Here is a 21485-nt window from a genome sequence, read left to right as displayed (position 1 = left end):
TTGTTTTAAGGGTTAAATGAATTAACATATGTACACTAATGAGTAAAGTACCTGAGACAGTATAGATGCTAGATTAAGGTTTATTGTTATTGCTGAGGTTGATAATTTACTAAACAAATATTTAGAGTTCCTACTGTGTGAGCAATCTTGTGTAAGAAGCTGGGGGCTAAATGGAGGCTAGGGGAAGGGAAAGACTTCCTCCCTGTTCTCATGGTCCACCCCCACAGGACCAGAGAGTTATCAAAGAATCCTACAAGACTGTCTCATGTTGACGCAGTGATATGTGCTGTCTAGAAGCTAGGGGGGACCCTGAGGGAGAGTCCTGAGGGGGAGGGGACCTAGTCACAGAGGTCGAAGGTGTCCTGGGGGAAGTGACCGGTGAGCCAAGAGGATTCTGCTGTACACAGGCCCTGGGATAGCCAGGAGTAGTGTCCATTCCCGAATTGGAAGGAGACCAGGGTAGGTGGTGTGCACAGGTGTGTGATGGGTGATGAGGCTGGAAAGGGGCTCTGGGGCCAGGTCCAGGCTGGGCCTTGCAGACAGACTATTGGACAGATTTTGCTTTTTTTTTTTTTTTTTTTTTTTTAAATTTTTTTTTTAACGTTTATTTACTTTTGAGACAGAGAGAGACAGAGCATGAACGGGGGAGGGTCAGAGAGAGGGAGACACAGAATCTGAAGCAGGCTCCAGGCTCTGAGCTGTCAGCACAGAGCCCGACGCGGGGCTCGAACTCACGAACCGCGAGATCATGACCTGAGCCGAAGTCGGACGCTTAACCGACTGAGCCACCCAGGCGCCCCCAGATTTTGCTTTTTAAGAACAATTGGAAATCACTGAAGTGTTTTCCTGTCTGTTTTTGTTTCTATTTTCATTCTTAATGACAAAATCTGATTTACGTTTTGGAAAGACCATTTTAGTTTCAATGGGAGGAACAAATTAAAAAGGATGGCTGCTGAGGAAAGTTCGCTTTTACTCTCTTTTTACTTGGCCGTTTCATAACTGCTTTCTCTTTTCCTGCTAGATGTAAGTTCCGCATGTAGCTATTTAAGTTAAAATTTATATCAACTAAAGTCCTATGAAATAAAAAGGAACTCAGGTTTTCAGTCACATCAGCCACTTTTCAAGTGCCCAGCGGTGAAGCTACCAAAGGGGGCAATTCAGGCAAATATCACAGTAGCGTCTTAAAAACTTCTGTGTTAGGACTTGAGGGTTGTAATATTACAGGTTTTGTTGTTGGGTTTTTGTTTGTTTGTTTGTTTGTTTTGTTTTTACTTTTATAGTTCTTCCAGCAAGTAATAATGAAAATGTATATGGAACAGATGTTCTTTGTTCAAGAAACATTTGTTAGAACAAAATAAATTGCTCAAAAGGCTTAATTTTGTGATTGTTCATACAAATGTAATTTTAAGATTTTTTTTCCCAAATGAATGAGTGTAATGAAGTTGACTTAAGCCTAAATATACACATTAAAAGGTGACACATTTCTAAAATTATGTTCCCTCCTAAATTATAAGCCCTTGTATTGCCTTATAATTTTTAAGTTCTGTCTTTAAGTTTCCACTGTAATTGTGACCGAGTAACTACTGTGTCTCTACTGAAAATAAGTGGTCGTTTGTTATCTCCCTGTTATCCCGTTTTCTGTCCTTGGGGAGAATTACCAGGAATCCTCTGGATGTTTTTTTTTTTGCTGTTTATTTGCCTCCGGGCCCATCTTTCAAGAATAAATGTAAGGTACTCTTCTGATCATTATGTTCCAAAATTTATTTTGGAAAAAACACAGGAACAAATCACATAAACCTAACTGAGCACAATGTCCTGTCTCCACCTTTTGTGTTTTATCTCTGATCTACCATCTGTGAAAGCAAGATACCTGCCTAGGCAAGAAAAACAGTGTACCTTGGATAAAATCCATAGTTCCTTACCTTTTAGTCCATCTGTTTTGTCCGCAGCCTGAGGGTATGTCTTATACCATAAAGGAGCTGCTTTTCCCTCTTTTTTCTGTCTCATGAGCTTAACAGACTTAAAATTTTTTTGTCCTAAAATCATTTACGAGTACTTTTATTTAATGACTCCTATCTGTCTTGATCGTAGCTTCAAAAGAAACACCATTTTCAGGATTCTTTTGGCAGACATTTTTTTTCTTGAAATCCAACTGAAGCAAGATCTAATTAAAAATATATATTTTTGTATCTAGGAGATTGAGAATGAAAAACAAATGAATCTTCAAAATGGAAAGTTCTTTGCCAATATTCATTTTAGTTTAGATTATGCCTTTAGATTATGCCTTGGTGTGTGTGTGTGTGTGTGTGTGTGTGTGTGTGTGTGTGTGACAGAGAGAGAGAGAGAGAGATCACTTGCTCTATTCACCAGGGTCCAATCACAAAAAGGCCATACTTGGTAATTTAATTAAGAGAATTTAGTATAAGAAACAAGTCGGAAAGGTGTTGGGAGGACTGGACTGAAAGCCAGACTGGATAGTGTGGCAATGAGGCGGCCACATGAAGGGGAGCTGGAAGGAACTGCCACCCCCTGGAGGGCAGGAGGGGCAAAGGGAGAAGGTGGTGCAGCCAGAGCCCGGATGATTAACCGCTTGCATTAGTCTGGTGCATTTGTCACAGCTAAAGAACCAATATGGGTATAGCCTCTTTGACTAGAGTCCTTGCTCTATTTGCATCTCCTTAGTTTTTCCCTGATGTCCTTTTCTGTTTGCTGTTCCCGTATCCCATCCAGGAGCACCACGTTACGTTTCGTTGTCTCATCTCTGTAGCTTCCTCGTGGCTGTGTTTCTCAGACTTCCTTGTTTTTGATGCCTCTGACAGTTTTGAGGAGTGCTAGTCATGTATTTTGTGGAATGTCCTGCAATTGCGGTTTGTCCGACGGTTTTCTCACGAGTAGAGTGGGAACGTTCACTTTGGGGAGGCAGACCACTGAGCTAGTGTTTTTCAGCGTTCTTCGATGTAGAGATAGTCTTTTTTTGTACTTGTCCATCCTGTAGTCTTTGAAAGCCCAGCCCACACTTACAGAGTAGAGTATGTTCTACTTTGAAGGTGGTTCATCTACATAAATTATGCAGAATTCTGTACTGGAGATTGGTCTGTTCTTATTTATACAGTCATTTATTTATATCAATTTGAACTCATTGATATTTATTTTATGCTTTATATCCAAAAATGTGTTATTTGTACTTTTGCTCAAATTGTTCCAGCTTTGGCCATTGGGAGTTGGGGCCTGTGTCCCTTTGACACACCCCCATCACTCTGTGTGTGTGTGTGTTTGTGTAACACTTCCTTTACTTTCTGGTACTACAAGAGGATTCAGACTTTCAGGCTCATCTTGTCCTATTTTTTCCTCCTAAACATTTACTAATATTCTTAATACTATAAACTAGTGAGTATAACCCAGTCTACTTTTCCACTTGAAAGTTAGAAGTGGACTTGCATAAATGTTTGTGCCTAAATTCTCTGTGCATCTAGCAAAGGGAGTAAAGTACTCATCACATCGCTCACATCCCCATATCACTGTGTGGAGTATTTTTCAGGCATTTCCCTTCGTCCAGTGAAGTGCTGAGGAACCAGGTCATTACCCAGAATGAAGCTGGCCATTTGTGTATTTAAGCAGAGTCAACTCTTGCATTGCTCCATTGATCATTTTACCTTGGGAATGATTTAGGCACAAAATCTGGGAGACGTGTGTCCTCTCCTATGGTCAGAGAGGCATGCTGGTTGGTACTACCAACTTGATTGATCAATTCATCCCTGTCCAGCATCTGGTCATCAGTTGTGCAGATTCAAAACCCTCTTATGGTATTTGATGAATCAGGAATTTGGAAAAAGCTTGGCCGGGCAGGTGCGGCTCAGGGTCTGTCATGTGGTTGCAGTCAGATGGTGGCTGGAGTTGCAGCAGCATGGAGTGGGGCATCTGCTCCACTGGCCAGGCATCCTGCTGGCCAGGCATCCTGCTCCCATGGAGGGACCTCTGCCTGTGGTCTGTATGTATGCATGGGATAGTTTGGACATACGGCATGATAGCCTCAGAGTAGACTGCGTACATGGGGACTGAAGGCTTTAAGAGGAAACACACTGGTGATGGGTTTACCTAATTTCAAAATAATTGATCAGTGTTTTCTATTGTTTGGGTCTACCATAATGTATTGTATTTATTCAGTTGTTTATTAACAGAAATTTTAGGTTCTTTGCATATTTTTTTGCTGTTATAAATAATGCTGCAATAAAGAAATATCTCTGTATGCATATCCTTATACGCTTATGTGAAAACTTCTAGCAGATGAATTATTAAATTCGGAATGGCAGGAGTGGCGATTCTGTACATTTTGAATTTAGGTAGATTAATCTAAGTGACCTTTTGGAAAGGAACATATGTTTTTATGAAGATAGTGGGAAAGTGCCTGTCTCTTTTTACATCCTTGCCAACACTTGTAGTTACTAATCTGTTTAATGATTCTCAATTTCATTGGCTAAGAAAGGGACTCTGATTTATAGTTCTTTGATTTTTAATGAAGGTGAATGTCGTATTTTTATTAGCTGTTTCTCTTTTTTGCCTAGACTAGTTTATTACTTTTGGTATTTTAAAACCGTGGGTTATCTTTTCCTACTTGGTTTTTATGCACTCATTATCTATCATCGACATTAACCTTCTGTTGTGTGTTGAAAATGTTTTATCCTAGTTCCCCCACTCCAGTTTTTCTTGTGGTTGATGTTCTTTTTCTTTGGCATTACAGACATTTCTTATTTTTATGGATCAAATACGTTAACTTCTCCATTCTAATTTTTGGAGTTTGTGCCATCCTTGTGATGGCGTTCACCACCCTAAAATTATAAACATGTTTGCCCATGGTTTTCTTCTAGTGACTTCACATTAAACCTTTAAATATTTACTCCATCAGTCATTTTATTTTGTTAGAAGGCAAGAGATAGAAATCCAGTTTACTAAACATGCTCCTGAAGATCTTTTCTCAATTGCTTTTCTTAAGAAACCAAAGTCAGATTACATAAAGAAAAGCCACAAAAATGTAGTTTGCTAACTGAAGATAAACAACAGTTAAATAAGCCATCAGACCAAGAAGTGAGTGTTGATATTTAATAATTCTGTCATCACTGGTGGGCATGGTCCTTGTGTGGGTGTAAACAGAAGCCCTCATGGCAGGAAGCTGCATCTGAGGAGTTGCCCTCCAGCCTTTTGAAGAGCAACCCCTGCTTTGTTTTGAGGTGTTTTCTGTTCCTGAAAACCTTGGTCATTAGGTGCTTACCTCTCAAGATTCCGTGAGGGCGTACAGGTCATGGAGTGAAGGTTGCCATCCGAGCTAAATCTCTATTGAAACCATCGCTTTTTACTACTGAAACAGCCACCAAATGCACCAAATGACTGTTTTACCCTTGACCTTTAACTTCAGAGAGAAATGGTCTGTGAGAGCAATTGGTGAGATCTTAGAGAAGTGATTTGCTGGATATTCTTCCCTTTGAAGTGCTTGGTACTTTTTGAGACAAAAATAAACGGACGAGTTTTTCTTTTTATTGTATCTCTGTGAGATGATGGCTTTTAGCCAAACCGTGGTGATCATTTCACAATATATGTCAATCAGACCATCGTCCTATGTGTCTTAAACTTATACTGTGATGTATGTCAGTTATTTCTCAAACTGAAAAAAAAATTAAATGAACATAATAGGAAGGGACACTTGAGAATTCAGCTCTCTGGAGGCCTTGCAGCATCCCAGGAAAAATTTTAACTATGGAGGATATGCTCAGGTGAGTTTCTGATCCCCTTTCTGCTTTGCCTGCAGAAGTAAGGCTCCAGGGGTGGTGTTTCCAGTTCTTTTTATGATAACAGGCCTAATAGTTATTCCACTGGCCTGTGTTCAGCCAAGAATTTTTTTTTCTTTTTCAAGTTTTTATTTAAATTCCACTTAGTTAACATACAGTTTAATATTAGTTTCAGGTGTAGAATTTAGTGATTCATCACTTATATATAACACCCAGTGCTCATCACAGGTGCCCTCCTTAATCCCCATCACCCATTTAACCCATCCCTCCCCCCCCCACCTCGCTTCTGACAACCCATAGTTTGTTCTTTATAGTTAAGAGCCTGTTTTATGGATTGCCTTTCTTTTTCTTCTATGTTCATCTGTTGGGTTTCTTAAATTCCGTATATGAGTAAAATCATATGGCATTTGTCTTTCTCTGACTTATTTTGCTTAGCATAATACTCTCTAGCTCCATCCAAGTTGTTGCAAACCTTTTTATGGTCGAGTAATATTCTACTGTGTGTGTGTATATGTGTGTGTATGTATATGCTGCTGTAAACATTGGGACCATGTGTCCTTTCAAATCAGTGTTTTTGTATCCTTTTGGTAAATGCCTCGTAGAGCAATTGCTGGATCATAGGGTAGTTCTATTTTTAACTTTTTGAGGAACCTCCATACTATGTTCCAGAGTCAGCGAAGAATCTCTTTTTTTGTTGTTGTTTTTTGTTTTAATGTTTGTTCATTCTTTGAGAGAGAGACAGGGTCAGCGTGGATGGTGGAGGGGCAGAGAAAGAGGGAGACACAAAATCTAAAACAGGCTCCCGGCTCCAAGCTGTCAGCACAGAGCCCAACGCGGAGCTTGAACCCATGAACTATGAGATCATGATGTGAGCCGAAGTCGGTCGCTCAACTGACTGAGCCACCTAGGCGCCCCAAGAATTTTAATACATTTACATATACGGAGTAATATTCCTTAAGAGGGGAGGGTATAGGAGATGGGGTCAGGGAGTGATCCAAATAAAGGTAGGGTCAATTGTCAGAGAGAAGTAGATTCTTAGGTATTTTAGGTTTATCAGGCACCATAGAAAATATTCCATCCCAATGTGGGGACTATAGATGATGTGGCTTCCTTGGTATCACAAAACTCCAAATGTAATGCACATCCTTATTTGAAAATAAAGGCATGAGAGTTATTGCTCTTTTTGTGATTAGGGCCACAGTTTTGCCATACTTATATCTTTAATTGAAAACAGTTATGATTTTAATGATTTCCTCATGGTTTATGGCAAAGTACTAACATTGTTTCTGTTTTCTTAAGCAAGCCTTTTAATTTGATATTTTATTTTAATCTGCCCTAAAAAGATTATTTTTCAATGATCATCACCAGCCCTATTGGCTATTAATATGAGCTTTCTTTGAGACTTTTCTAAAAATGCTTGCTTAATGAGGATAGATATGTCATTGAAAATCAGGGAATTGTTGAAATGACTATTTGCTTAAGTATTAAAGATGCCAAAATCTCTTTTCTGGACTACTAATTCTAGTTAAGGGAAGAATCTGATTGTTTTATCAGCCCAAGAGACTAGATCAACCAAATGTGAAATTTGTTTATTCAACATAATTGTTTTGAACTGCACATTCTTTTATCAGCAGTGCCAACAGATTTATGTTAGACTGGGGGCATTGTCTTCTCCATCTTTCATATACATACTATGAGACCTGAATGTTATAAAATATCTGTTTGCTATTTTCTTTCTTTCTCACCTAGGAAAAGGTTAAATGCCCAGAGCCCCGGAGTGATGAATGGTAGCATTTAAGAGAGCCAGTATTTAAAATAGTAATAATTTAAGGATTTCTATTTTGTGTCCTACTACACTGCTCTACCTCCTTCTGACTTTATTTCTCTCTCTCTCTCTCTCTTTTAAAGATACTAGAAAAAGAACCTAAATCTTCCAAAGAAGAGTGTGTGGTTTTTCATTGTGAATATACTTCCCCTTACTCACAACAAGAATCTACTTTGATGAAGTCTGTTAAACTAAGCCTGCTCTTGATTTCCCCTACTTACTAAATATGAGAAGTATTTGCCATTAAAAAAAATGTAACAGATTCATAGCACGATTTCTGACAAATTAGAAGCAAGTACTGTTTGAAATGGTGGCATACATTCAGCAATTCTGTTAATCAGTATTGTAAAAAAATGTGTTGATGATGGAGTTTTAGAAGGTCAAGCAAAATTTCTGTGATATGTCTTCAAAGATTGTTTTTGTGGACTCCTGTCTTAATACCTCTCACTTTAAAATTGATATTTCCCCCTTTATGTTTGTGGAAAGTGCTGTACTGGTATCCATGGAGCAGATTTATTTATTTATTAATTTATTTATATTTATATTTATGTTTATATTTATGTTATTTATATTTATATTTATTTATTTAAATCCACAGTACTAGGAATGTCTCTGAGGGACAGTGCTGTGGCTTATGATCTTAGCTTGCTTGTAATAGAGTGTTCCTAGAAGTGCTTTAGCAGCTGGGTTTGAGCAGGGAGTAGTAACAAGTTGTGCCTCATATGCATGGATCTTTGTAGATGCAAAGGAACCACAATAGTGTCCCCTCTGTTGGGTTGTCATTAGTCTTCCGATTGGTCCTTCTAGTTACTCTTCGAAGCAGTGGTTTGATAACAAATGGTTTTGTCCACCAAGACCCTAGGGATTTTTTGGGTTTTGTTGTCTGTGTGTGTGTGTGTGTGTGTGTGTGTGTGTGTGTGTGGTTCAATAAATTGCTAGTTATTCCTGAAAGCTTCATAAAATGACTGTTCTATTTCTCTTTTGTTCTAGCACCTGCTCCTCATTCTGTCCTTGTAGTCGTGCACCTATACTAGCTATAAGATGATAAATATTACTATAATGATTTCTGCGACTCTTAATTGAGACCTATTAATGAGATAATAAAAATATCACTATTTCCATAAGTGCCAAAATTGACCTAATTGTGAGGATAAAGGACATTCTACTTAAGACAGTTATCATATTAGATGTCCCCTGATACAGTAAAGGCAAGCATTAATATTTCTTAAACTGAATTTGATGAGCTTGACCATTGGTAAGAGAGACAGAAATATAAAAGGTGTATTTCTGGAACATATCATAAATCAGAAATAAAGTTTGGAAGTCATTCTTTAAAGAAGCTGTGCATGCTTATGTATCTTATATGCTATGAATTATGTTCTAAATATATTACATTTGTATTATGTTATATGTAGTTAGAACAATCTGTGAAGGACCTAGCTACTGTGTAATTTATGGTATATTTCCCATAAATAAAGATACATGCAAGTTGATCTCACTTTATCTACCTCAAGTTGTGAAGGTGGTCTCAAAATTGAAGTTTCTCTAATGTTTTTTGGCAGAAGCAAATATAAATTCTACCTGGAGGAAAACACTTTTATCCTAGGCTTTAAAAACTCCTGAAAATCTTTAACATCAATAAACAGAACACAGTTAAAAACAACCAGGCACACGGAGGAAAATGGCACCGTGAGCAAAAGCCAGCAGGAATACCACACAGCAGAAGCAGACAAGCAGTGACTTCAGATGGTAGTGTTATCAGACACAGGTTATAAAAGCCTTGACTATTTTTGAAGAAAATATGGAAGAAATAATATTGAATTGGAAGAAGGGTAATTTCTTGTCATCTTTCTTTTTGTGATATATATCAGATAATGTCTTCTGGACTGTCTTCCAGCTTACAATTCTGTTTTTCACCGTGTCCCTTTTGATGTGAAGCCTCATCACTGAATTAATTTATTTTTTTATTTCTAGACATTTTATAAACATTTTATTTTTTAATGTTTATTCATTTTGAGAGACAGAGAATGAGTGAAAGAAAGAGTGTGAGTGGGGCTGGGGCAGAGAGAGAGAGAGAGACACAGAATCCAAAGCAGACTCTAAGCTCTGAGCTGTCAGCACAGAGCCTGATGCAGGGCTTAAACCCATGAACCATGAGATCATGACCTGAGCTAATGTCAGATGCTCAGCCGATGAGCCACCCAGGCGCCCCTATTTCTAGAAATTTTATTTGGTTTTTTAAAGACTTTCTAGGTCACTTTTTGTAGTTTAATATTTTCCTGTTAATATTATCCATTTTTTCCTTTTATTTTGAATACTATCTGAAGAGATGGCAATTTTCTAGAACAGATGAAAGACACCAATCCTCAGATTTAAGTAGCACATTGAATCTTAAGCAGAATAAATTATATATATATATGTATACGTATATATATATATACGTATACATATATATATACGTATATATATATATATATATATAGTCAACAAATGACAGAATAACATTGCAGAATGCAAAAGTAAAAGTAAGCATTTTTTTTTAAGTAAGCATTTTTAAAGGTATTAAAAAAAGACCTATTTCCTTCAAAAGTACAATAGACTGACAGCTGAATTCTCAATAGCAATGATTAACAGCATAAGATAGTGTAATGACATCTTCCCCGTGCTGAAAGAAAATAATTGCCAAATTGCAATTATATATCCAGAAAAGAAATGCCTTTCAAGAATGAGAACAAAATAAAGACATGTATAAACTAACAAATACTGAGAGAATCTGCCATCAGGAAAATTCCAAAAGATATATTTTAGGTAGAAGAAAATGGGTTCTAGACGACTCCAGATGAAAGGTGCAAAGGAAAATGCATTAAAATGCATAAAGTCATAAATATTTGGATAAATCTAAATGAACTTATAAAACAACAATGACTTAAGGGGTTTAAAAATTAGAATAAAAGTAATATTAAAAGAGAAAAAAGTCTATAAAGCTATAACCTAAGTGTCTATATCTATAACTTATTAAAAGAAAAACAGAATAAAATTAAACCTAGGCTACAAAAGGAAAGAAAAAAATAAAGACAAGACCAAAAATCAGTAAAACAAAAAATAAACATATCAAAGAGAAGATTGACAAAGCAAAAAGTAGATTCTTTAAAATAGAGTATTATTTCTGGTGAGCCTAATTAAGCCAAGAAAGAAAGAAGGCACATTATATCAGGGAGGAACGAAGGATCACAAATACAAAATGTACAAACACTGAAAAAATAACAAAGGGCTACTATAAATCACTTTATACTAATGTATTTGAAAATGTAGGTGAAGTGAAAAATTCCAAGAAGAAATACAACTTACCAAAACCGACTCAAGAAAAAATTAGAGCATCTAGATAATTCTATAAACCCATGAAGGGATTGAACTAGAAATTAATAAGCTTACTACACAGATCTTTCTAGGCCCACAGAGCTTTACCAGTGAGTTCTACTAAACCTCTAAAGAAAAACTAACTCCAATCTTATACATCTTTATTGTTTTGTTTTGTTTTGTTTTGTTTTTTAAATGAAGTTGGCATAGCTTTTCCTTTAAGGTCTTTTTGTCATTGGTGTTCTGGAATTTGAAAATCATGTAAGTATGAGCCTTCTTTGATATATCATTTTGGATATTTGACATTAGGACTTTTGGATTTGAGGATTTGCACAAATCTTGAATCCCACTGAGAATACTAATTATATGTTTGTTTTTAATATTTTTCTCTCTTCCTCTCCCTTTTTTTTCCTTTGTGTTGATATTACACTTTTTGTTTATCTTATATTGTAGGCTTACCTCAGATGAGTGGTGAATCATGACTGTTGACTGATATTTAAGAACGAGGGAGGGGCGCCTGGGTGGCTCAGTTGGTTAAGCGTCAGACTTCGGCTCAGGTCATGATTTCACAGTCTGTGAGTTCAAGCCCTGTGTCGGGCTCTGTGCTGTCAGTTCAGAGCCTGGAGCCTGCTTCGGATTCTGTGTCTCCCTGTCTCTCTGCCCCTACCCCACTCACTCTCTGTCTCTCAAAATATAAATAAACATTAAAAAAAATTAAAAAAGAAAGAATGAGGGATATTTAAGAATGAGGTTGAATGCAACGCCTGGTGATTCAGTCGGTTAAGCATCTGACTCTTGATTTTAGCTCACGTCATGATCTCCCGGTTCATGGGTTCCAGCCCCACATCAGGCCCTGCGCTGGTGGTGCTGAGCCTGCTTGGGATCTTGGGATTCCTTCCCTTTCTCTCTCTGCCCCTCCTCTGCTAGCTCTCACTGTCTCTTAAAAAAAAAAAAAAAAAAAAAAGAGGTTGAATGGAATCAGAATTTGTTGATTGGAGTTTGCTTAGAGTATGTAGGCAGGGAGGAGTTGCCTTTTATGCTGAAAGATCCCTAAAATGCCAAAATGGGAAAACTTTACTCTGGGTCACTAATACCCATCTACTAGCCCCCTTAGTTCTCCTGCATATGGGTTCACTGTGGAAACTTTGGAAAATAAAGGTAAGTACCAAGAAGGAAAAAAAAAATCACATATGAGCCCATCAGGCAGATGTAAGACTATTTATAAAAAATATACATGTATAGCAGAAAATTAGGACTATACTGCCATTTTATTTTATAATTTATAGTTTATAGTCAATACTGTGTCTTTCCCCATGCTATTAAATTTCTTCTATGTCATCATTATTGGCTGTATAGTATTCAATTACATAAGTATTTCATATTTAGCCATTTTCAATTGCTGGAGATTGCGTATGTGTCTATTTTTCTTCTTGTAAGTAATGCTACATGTAAATATTTGTAATAAATATTTATAGATAATTTTTTATCTTAAAGAAACTGCAAGAAGTGTAATTTTTGAGTCAAACAATATGAATATTTTAAGGTGTTTCAGAATTTTTCTATAGCTTCTTATTCCCACAGCGTTTGAATCAGTCTAAGCATACTTTGTTACATGTGCAAACATGGATCTGAAGTATTCTTTAATATGCAGATTGGTGTTTATATGGGTCCCTTTTTCATTAGCATGGTTTGGAGAGCTGTTGTATAGATATGACTAAAATTACTGCTACCACCATCCCCTACAAAATACTACTTTGCCTTTTTTCTGTTTCGGTTGCATCCTTTGGATAGGGTTCTTTTTAACCACTGCATGGTCTTCAACAACTGTTGAAAACAGATTACTGCAGAATTAGAAACAACAACAAAAAAGAAAGAAGAAGGAGAAGGAGAAGGAGAAGAAGAAGAAGGAAGTGTTAATATAGAATTTATGACATTTCTTTTAACAGCATATAAAAAAGAATACCCTGTAGTTTGCTTAACCATTGGTTATACTGTGGCTGTGTAAGAATCTACAGGGGGCTCTTAGTGAGTTGTTCCTAGTAGGAACGGTCATTTATTGAGCACCTCTGTGCCCCCGTCACCAATCCGGACACTTTCTGTACATTATGCTCAAAGCTTGTGCCAACTTTGTAAGGTAGGTATTATCAGCATTAGAAATGTTTCTGATGTTTAAAACATTAGAAATGTTTTAAAAATGAGGTTTAGTTAGGATATGAAGCATTCCCTTATCACACATCTCATGGTTGTCTAGGAGTCACTGGAATGTAAGCTCTATGTAAGCACTGAAATCATTTTGTTCACTGGTGTATTCCCAGCATTAGTTCAGTCTTGACATGTAGGCTCTCAAGAAATGTTTGTTGAATGCTGACAAAAATGAATTGAGAGAGGTGGGATTTGAACCCTAGCCATTCTGAACCTGAAACTCTACCAGGAAGAAGCCAGCTTCTTCAGAGGTTTAATATTTTACTCAGAGATTGAGTTTGGTTTGCCCCAAAGTGATAGACTTGTTCAGTGCTTGGTGTCTTTTTTCCTCATTTTCATTTGATCATTTATATAAATTACATAAAATATCACTGCCATTTGGGAAAACCTTCAATTAAGTCAAACATAACTAAAATGATAGAGAGGGTATAAGAGGCCAAGCAAAAGTGAGAACTCTTTCCTTAAAAAGTTCTTTAATCCACTCAAGCAGTTGTTCTAACGTGTACTTTAAACTTTGTAATACTTAAAAGTTCTTCAAGAGTACGGCATTTCCTTTGAACCTCCCTTTGAATCTCCTGTAGAAGTTTCTGAGTATCTAATCCTCATCTTCTGGGGAAAAAAAAGAAATCCCTGCAGACTCAGCACTGTGTCGATCTGAGTTTTTACAGAGTTGTTTTCAGAAGGCATGCAGCTTTGGCCAGAGGCCAGAGGAGTGATAGGCAGTGTGGTCAGCTAATTCATCTTCATCGGATAGGCGTTTATATGACACCTGTCACATTTGAATACCAAATCCAGAAATATACCATTTCCTAAAAAAATGTTTTCATGTCTACGTATTGTAGACATCCTTTATATAAAGCAGATACGAAGGTACTTAAACCGGCTGACTTTGTGAAGTCATATGAAGAAAAGGGGGAGGATTATGGTTTCCCCCAAATTATGTTTAATGAAGTCACAGTTTGCTGATTTTCAGCTCAACAGTTATTTGTCGAATGTCTGCTATGTGCTAGGCACCATGCTAGACATGGAAAATAGAGAAATAAGTAAATCACCCCCCCTGGAACTCACAGTCTGGTCAGCGACATAGATCTCATAGAACATGGTGAGGGCCGTAGTGGTTGGGATGAGGAAAGACGGAGGAGGACAGAGCGTCTCCTGAGAAAGGAGAGGCAGGTAAGACCAAGCGCTCATTTCACTCTTGGACTCATACCAGAGCTTTCCATAATGTTGCCAAAGACTCTTTTTAGAATTTGTAAATCCAGGGACACCTGGGTGGCTCAGTCGGTTAAGTGTCTGACTCTTGGTTTCTACTCAGGTCATGATCTCACAGTTGGTAAGTTTGAGCCTTGCATTGAGCTCCGTGCTGATAGCGCAGATTGGGGTTCTCTCTCTCCCCTCCTCTGTTTGCCCCTCCCCCCCGCTCGCTCTCACTGTCTCTCTCTCAAAAGAGAGAAACTTAAAAAAAAAAGAATTTGTAAATCCAGTCATGTCAGTTTCATATTCTAATGCCCCAGCAGCTCCCTGCTGACTGCTCACAAGACACAGCCCTCTCTCAGGCACTCCCCTGTCCCCCCTATTGCCCCACTGCTTACAGCCTGACTGCCTAAATTCGGATCTTGCCCCTGCCACCGGTCAGCAATCTGCAGCTCCATTTTCTTAAACCGGGTTAATTTCAGTAATCTGTGTCATAATGTGAAGATTAAACGATTTGATGCAAAACTCTGAGAAAAGTGCCTAGCACATAGTACTGTAGAAGCCATGCTTATTGTTGTTACCACTCTCCTTCTTTCTCCCAGACCGCGGTGGTTTTCTGTACCTCCCTGCCTTTGTACAAAGTGCCATTGCACGGATTGTCACTACCCCGTGATTTAATTCTTAGGCTGCTTCCCACCATTTCCTGTCTTTGTCATTAACAAATTCTAAAGTCATCACCCTGATTGGATGGTAAACTCTGAGATTAGGGATTTCACCACAAATTCTTTTTTTTGTTTTATTTTTGGACCCCTCCCTCCTCCTCAGAATTTAAGTACAGTGCATATTGCAGACACTCAAACATTTGTTTATTGACTGAAGGGGAAATCCCTTTGTCTCCAAATCTGTCTTTGTGAAGTTCTTTTAATCACCATTCTTTCCTTTTTTTCTCTCCACTGTGCTATTAGCGTGTTAACATTTTTTAAAAATGTTTTATTTATTTCTGAGAGAGACAGACAGAGCGTGAGTGGGGGAGGAGGAGAGAGAGAGGGAGACCTAGAATCTGAAGCAGGCTCCAGACTCTGAGCTGTCAGAACAGAGCCCGACACAGGGCTTGAACTCATGAACCATGAGATCATGACCTGAGCCAAAGTCAGACTCTTAACCTACTGAGCCACCCAGGCGCTCCAGCATGTTAAAATTTTTTTACACATATCTGCTGTAGCTCCATTGTAATCATTAATGTTCATGCCCTCCACCACCCTCCCCTCCCCCCCCTCCCCCCCCCCCCCCGCCCCCGACCCCAGCTTCATTTCTCTGTCAGGGTGTGAGTTGCTTTCATTTGTCTCTCTGGCCTTTAGCAAAGGGTCTGTGTAAGTAGGCACTCATATTTAAATGAATGCTCAATAAAGAATAATACACGTTGTATTAATATGTTTTAGGGAATCTGTGAGAAAAAAAAATGGAGTGATTTCTTTATATCTATTTCTTTTGGTTCATTAAATGTCCAAGAAAGGCCAAACGATTTAGGTACTCTAAACAAGCAGGAAACTCCCAAATCAATAGTCTTCTAACGTAGAGGCAAAATATTCTGCCAATTTACTTGTATGTCTGGTGGCTCTATGTGGTCTAAGGTAAAAAGTCTCATCTTTAGTTTCTAAGAGAGTATCAAAATATGAAAACTACCTAAATTGTTATAGAGGTAAAAAATGAATAGTGGATTTTGACATTGCTGTTTTAATCTACTTTGAGAAGAAATTAAAATTGAATTAGATTTCACAGCTCTGAAATTTCCTACTAAAAACTATCCTGAGTGGGAGTTGGGTAACACAGTAGTAGGTGATGTAAGTTTCATCTTTTATAGGCGTGATTATAGATGAGAATTGATTGTTCCTCTTGTCATACTTCTGTTTCATTTCCATGCTCTGCATCATCTTACAAAAGTTAAATCTAGGGGTGCCTGGGTGGCTTGGTCAGTTACGCATCCGACTTCGGCTCAGGTCATGATCTCACGGTCCGTGAGTTCAAGCCCCGCGTCGGGCTCTGTGCTGACAGCTCAGAGCCTGGAGCCTGTTTCAGATTCTGTGTCTCCCTCTGTCTCTGCTCCTCCCCTGTTCATGCTCTGTCTCAAAAATAAAATAAACGTTAAAAAAATTTAAAAAGAAATAAAATAAAAGTTAAATCTAAGTAACATTTTTTTAGCAATGAAGAGGTAATAAAAAAAAATCATCATGCCCCTGCTGCAGTTTAATGAGAGGAGAGACCTATATATACTGGGTGTGTTTTAAACGCATGCTTACGATTTAAAAGACATTTTTTTCCCAATGTTTATTTATTTATTTTGAGAGAGAGACACAGAGCATGAGCGGGGAAGGGGCAGAGAGAGAGGGAGACACAGAATCCAAAGCAAGCTCCAGGCCCTGAGCTGTCAGCACAGAGCCCAATGCGGGGCTTGAACTCTCAAACCGTGAGATCATGACCTAAGCCAAAGTCGGATGCTTGACCCACTGAGCCACCCAGGGTACCCCCGAGTGCTTATGATTTAAATGCTTGCTTACCACCAAGTCTTCCCATAGTTTTCATCAAGGTGAGACTTAATTGTAACAGAACTGTTGGCAAGTTCTTTTTTATATTTGGGAAGGACAGTACAGTTGTGGGTAATACAGCTCCATGACTGAATTTCTTACAGCAGTGAGGGAGTATGTCTTTTAAGGCAATACATTTCTGAATGTAAACAAGTTCTCTCACTGTGATTTGTATTTGTTGGTGTAAACTTAACTCTGATTACTAGTGCAAGTACTTGGGGAACTGATCTAAGCTTGCGAAGGAATGTGGCGGTCTGTGAAGGCACGGAAAAGTTTCTCACTATGGAGTGTAAGTAATGTGACGAGAAGAAGAGAAAGACTGTTCAGACTATTCTTGATAAGTTTATTACTAAGAAAGCTTTAACCCTCCATGTTTTAAATTACAGTGTAGGAAATACAGATGAGGTTTGCAATTTTTTCATTTCCTTGTATGTTTATAATTGACTGTAAGAGTTCTTAATGTTTTTGATAGAAATGTAAAAATTACCTCTCATGGAGCGCCTGGGTGGCTCAGGTGGTTAAGCCTCTGACTCTTGATATGGGCTCAGATCATGATCTCACAGTTCCTGAGTTTGAGCCCCATGTCCGGCTCTGTGCTGACAGTGCAGGGCCTGCTTGGGATTCTCTCTCTCTCTCTCTCTCTCTCTCTCTCTCTCTCTCTCTGCCCCCGCCCCCACTTGCACTCTTGCTCTCTCTCAAAATAAATAAGCATTAATTTTTTTAAAAATTACCTTTCATATGTTTATGTTAGTTTATACCTCAAAAGGTTTAGGAGAATCCCTTAGTGTTCTGGTACTTTGTTCCATTTGTCATTATTTGCATATTTGTTCGAGCTTTTCCTCAGATGACTCTCTATTTGAATGGACGTGTGTACGCTTAGGTTTTTTTATTTCCTTAAAAAAAGGTTTCACTAGACCCAGTTGTGTTTGAGACCCACTTCACTCTTGCTTTCCCTTCCCTTACCCCATTTTCTTCTGCAATAAGTTAGACCTGCTGATTCAATTTACTTACGGTTTACTTTCTCTTTAGTTTTTACAGTCACTTGACATTAGGCACCTTGAGGACAAAGGTCGTGTCTGCTTTTTTACTGAGTATTCAGTACCTAAGCCTGGGGACTGGTATATATGGTCAGTACTTGATATGTTTTATTTGAGGGAGTGAGTTCCTAAAAGCCTGCGCCCAACACCCACCCTGCCCCATTCACCCATTTCTCTTGTGCAGCCTTCTCTGATCTCCCTCTCCCCAGCCACCCCAACCTTTCTCCTTCTTTAAACAACTATGTAACTGCAGGTGCCTCCTAGAGCCTGCCAAATATGAGCCATTTATGCTGTTATTTTTACCCTTGCCCACACAAATAGCAGCTCCCTGAGGTATGTCTTTCCTGTGCATAACATAGTCATTACACATAGTTGGTACTGAATGCGTATTTTGTTGGATTTTCCTGCAAAGTGAGATTCCAGAGAGCTGTCAAGGAAACTCCATCCCACTAAAAAAATTAAGGGTTGTTCTACGAATCTATGTATTCCACCCCCCCCCCCCCCCTTTCTTTTCTAATTCTCAAACAAAAATTCTGTCTGGTGTATGTACTTATTTTAAAATCAAAGGCCACAAGAGTGGGGAATTGAGAAAGTGGCAAAATGTTAGAGCTGGAAAGATTTTTAGAGATCCATATAGTCTCACCCTTTAATTTTATAGGTGAATAATTTGATGTCTGGAACACTTAAGTGATCTTCCCCAAATCACACAACTAGTTTGTGGTAACATTTGGGGCCACAGTGCAGTTGCCTAACCCTGTCCAGTGCCCGTTCCCATAGGCTGCCATGGGGCATACGAGAATATTGTTCAGGTTTGTGTAGTTGACCTGTTCAGAGAGGCAGCTCATATTCTCATATTGCATTTTGTGGATTAGCAAGTAGGAAATTGAATCTGTAAATTGATTTTCCTCTCTCCATCCCTTAATTATTTCAAGTTCTCTGACTAGATTCATTTGCATTAACTGGGAAATTCTGGAAACATTCGTCCTGGATGGCACAGATTTGTTTGCTGACATGTAAGCAAACTTTTTCTTGAAGTATAACATACATGCAGAAAAGTGCACAAAGCGTAGGCGTGGGGTTTGAATTTTCACAAAGCACGCACATCCACGTGACCTGTACCCACAGCAGGAGACAGAGCGGCCCCAGCACGTTGAGAAACATTTGAAGAACTAGAAGGGTTTTGAAGCTATATAATTTTCTTTTTTCTCCCCGCAGGTATTGTCAGTCTGTGTGTTAACAACAATCCTTGGTTGTATATTTGGGCTGAAACCAAGCTGTGCCAAAGAAGGTAATTACTACAGTATAAATACTGTGTGTGTGTGTGTGTGCACACATGGGTGTGTGTGGCTACTTAGTCCTCTTCAGAATGTGACTGAGAAAAGTGTCCTGTCCTAATCTGTGGGTACTCCATAGTTATTGCAGATGTGATAATGGTTTGAGTCTTCTTAAAACTTTTTTATTATTTTAGCCATGTAATGTTTTATTTAGTTGTAAAACTTCATCCTAAAACAATGAAGAGGGGCCATCACCAAAAAATCAACCAAAGAACAAACCCCCAAAACAACAAAAAATAAATTAAGAGCAGTGAAACATACAAGCCAACATGGCCTAAATGTTTTGGTGCTGCACCCTGGAGCCCTTCTCCCTGGACTCTCTCCAGGAACTCTGAGGACACTCTTTTTTTTTTTTTTTTTTTTTTTTTTTCCCAAGGAGTTAGTTGCTGAAGCAGCCTGGAAAGATTACTTGGTAACCAGTTAGCATCGCTGGGCAACCAGAAATTTATCGTTATGTGCCCTAACAGCTTTTAAAATTACGAGCATTTGTGGTTTCAAAGCTATAGTGAAATGACAGTTTTAAGCTTCTACATATTTTTTTTCTTTATATTGAGTGCAGAAATCTATCCAGCATTGATGAGATTACTGTAACTAACAAAACTCTGAATCATAGTACATTGCAGTAGTCCTTATTTTGGCTCTGAGGTAGGTTTCTCCCCCATGTGAAATCACTGATGGTCTTCCTAGGGAATTCAGTTTTAAAAAAATTTTTTTAATGTTTTAATTTCTTTTTGAGCCAGAGAGAGACAAAGCATGAGCAGGGGAGGAGCAGAGAGAGGGGGAGACACAGAATCTGAAGTGGCTCCAGGCTCTGAGCTGTCAACACAGAGCCTGATGCAAGGCTCGAACTCACGGAGTGTGAGATCATGACCTGAGCTGAAGTTGGGTGCTCAACCAACTGAGCCACCCAGGTGCCCTGGAAATTCAGTTTTGAAAATTGAAAAATTATTTTCCTGTTCAACTCTTCTGTGATTGTAATATTGGTCATTTAAACAAGTGTACTGATTTTTAAGTTTTCACTTATTGCTTAAATTAAATGTAGTAATTAAATGTAGTAATTTCATGTGTTTGGTCAGCCATCTATCCAGAGCAAAAGTGTCTTAAGTTTAACAAGATGAAATAGCTACAGACTTTAATGTTCATCTAGGCATAGGTATGAAGTAGTTTAGTTTGAGTTTAAACTTTGAGTTTAGTTTAACACATAAAAATAAAACTGAAGGTTTAAAAAAAGTAATTTTAATCTAAACCTAACATAGTATGCGCAGTATTTTACAAACTACTAGGTGCTTAATAATGAGCCTCAAGTAGTAGCTATTATTCTAACAGCTTTCCCTGGCCCTGCCCAGGTCAGGAATGTTAGTATTCCTGACCTTAGAAATTACTGTTGTCATTTCATGTCTTTAAAATTGCCAATTTTCCCAGTGTCATGAGGGTTAAATTCTATGGCAGTGTCTTCTTGGGTTAGGAGATCCCTAAAGTCAGGAGCTAGGATTATTCTTTTTTTTTTTTTTTTCTGTTGGACTTTCATTATTTTACAAGTGGGTTTTTTTTTTTTTCCTCACCATCCTGATGTTTTAGTAATCTGATGAGAACCTAGCTTTTTCCAGGTATATAGTAAATACAACATAAAATTATTGTATTTAATTAAAAGTTTTCCTTCCATATCCGCCATTTATCCATTTAACAAAAACTTACTGGTACCAGCTGTAGTCAAGCATCTTGCTGGGCGCTAGGGATGCGGTGTGCTGGGTACAATGCAGGTGTGGACTTTGCTCTCAAGAAGTTGGTAGTCCAGGGATGATGCCTGAATGGCTCAGTTGGTTAAGTGTCTGACTCTTGATTTCAGTTTAGGTCATGATCTCACAGTTTGTGGGTTTGAGCCCCACATCTGGCTCTGTGCTGACAGTGCTGAGCCTGCTTGGGATTCTCTCTCTCTCTCTGTCTCTCTCTCTCTCTCTCTCCCTCTCTCTCTCTCTCTGCCCTAACCCTGCTTGCACTTTCTCTCTCTCTCTAAATGAATGAATGAATGAATGAATGAATGGAAGTTGGTAGTTCAGTGTGAGACTGGGATATTAACCAAATACTCTAGTTCAAATGGAATTAGTGACTGAGGGGACGGACAAGGTTTTACAAAAGCTTAAACAAAGGAAATTGGACCTTGACTGGGAAGTGTA

At 38.3% G+C, this 21485-nt stretch overlaps 1 protein-coding gene across 1 annotated transcript in view; it reads left to right on the top strand.

Moving 5' to 3' along the window:
* ENPP1 (ectonucleotide pyrophosphatase/phosphodiesterase 1) overlaps window positions 1-21485 on the top strand; it is a 71720-nt gene that overhangs the window by 11017 nt on the left and 39218 nt on the right. Inside the window, exon 2 of the mRNA XM_047102919.1 lies at window positions 19193-19265. Within this exon, the coding sequence (XP_046958875.1) occupies window positions 19193-19265 (73 nt within the window). The remainder of the gene's footprint in view (window positions 1-19192; window positions 19266-21485) is intronic.

This window comes from Lynx rufus, unplaced genomic scaffold (assembly GCF_022079265.1).
Source record: "Lynx rufus isolate CCGP_SWC_20201006 ecotype Redwood Valley unplaced genomic scaffold, mLynRuf1.p SCAF_6, whole genome shotgun sequence".
Lineage (NCBI taxonomy): Eukaryota > Metazoa > Chordata > Mammalia > Carnivora > Felidae > Lynx > Lynx rufus.
This window is presented reverse-complemented; position numbering and strand designations above follow the sequence as displayed.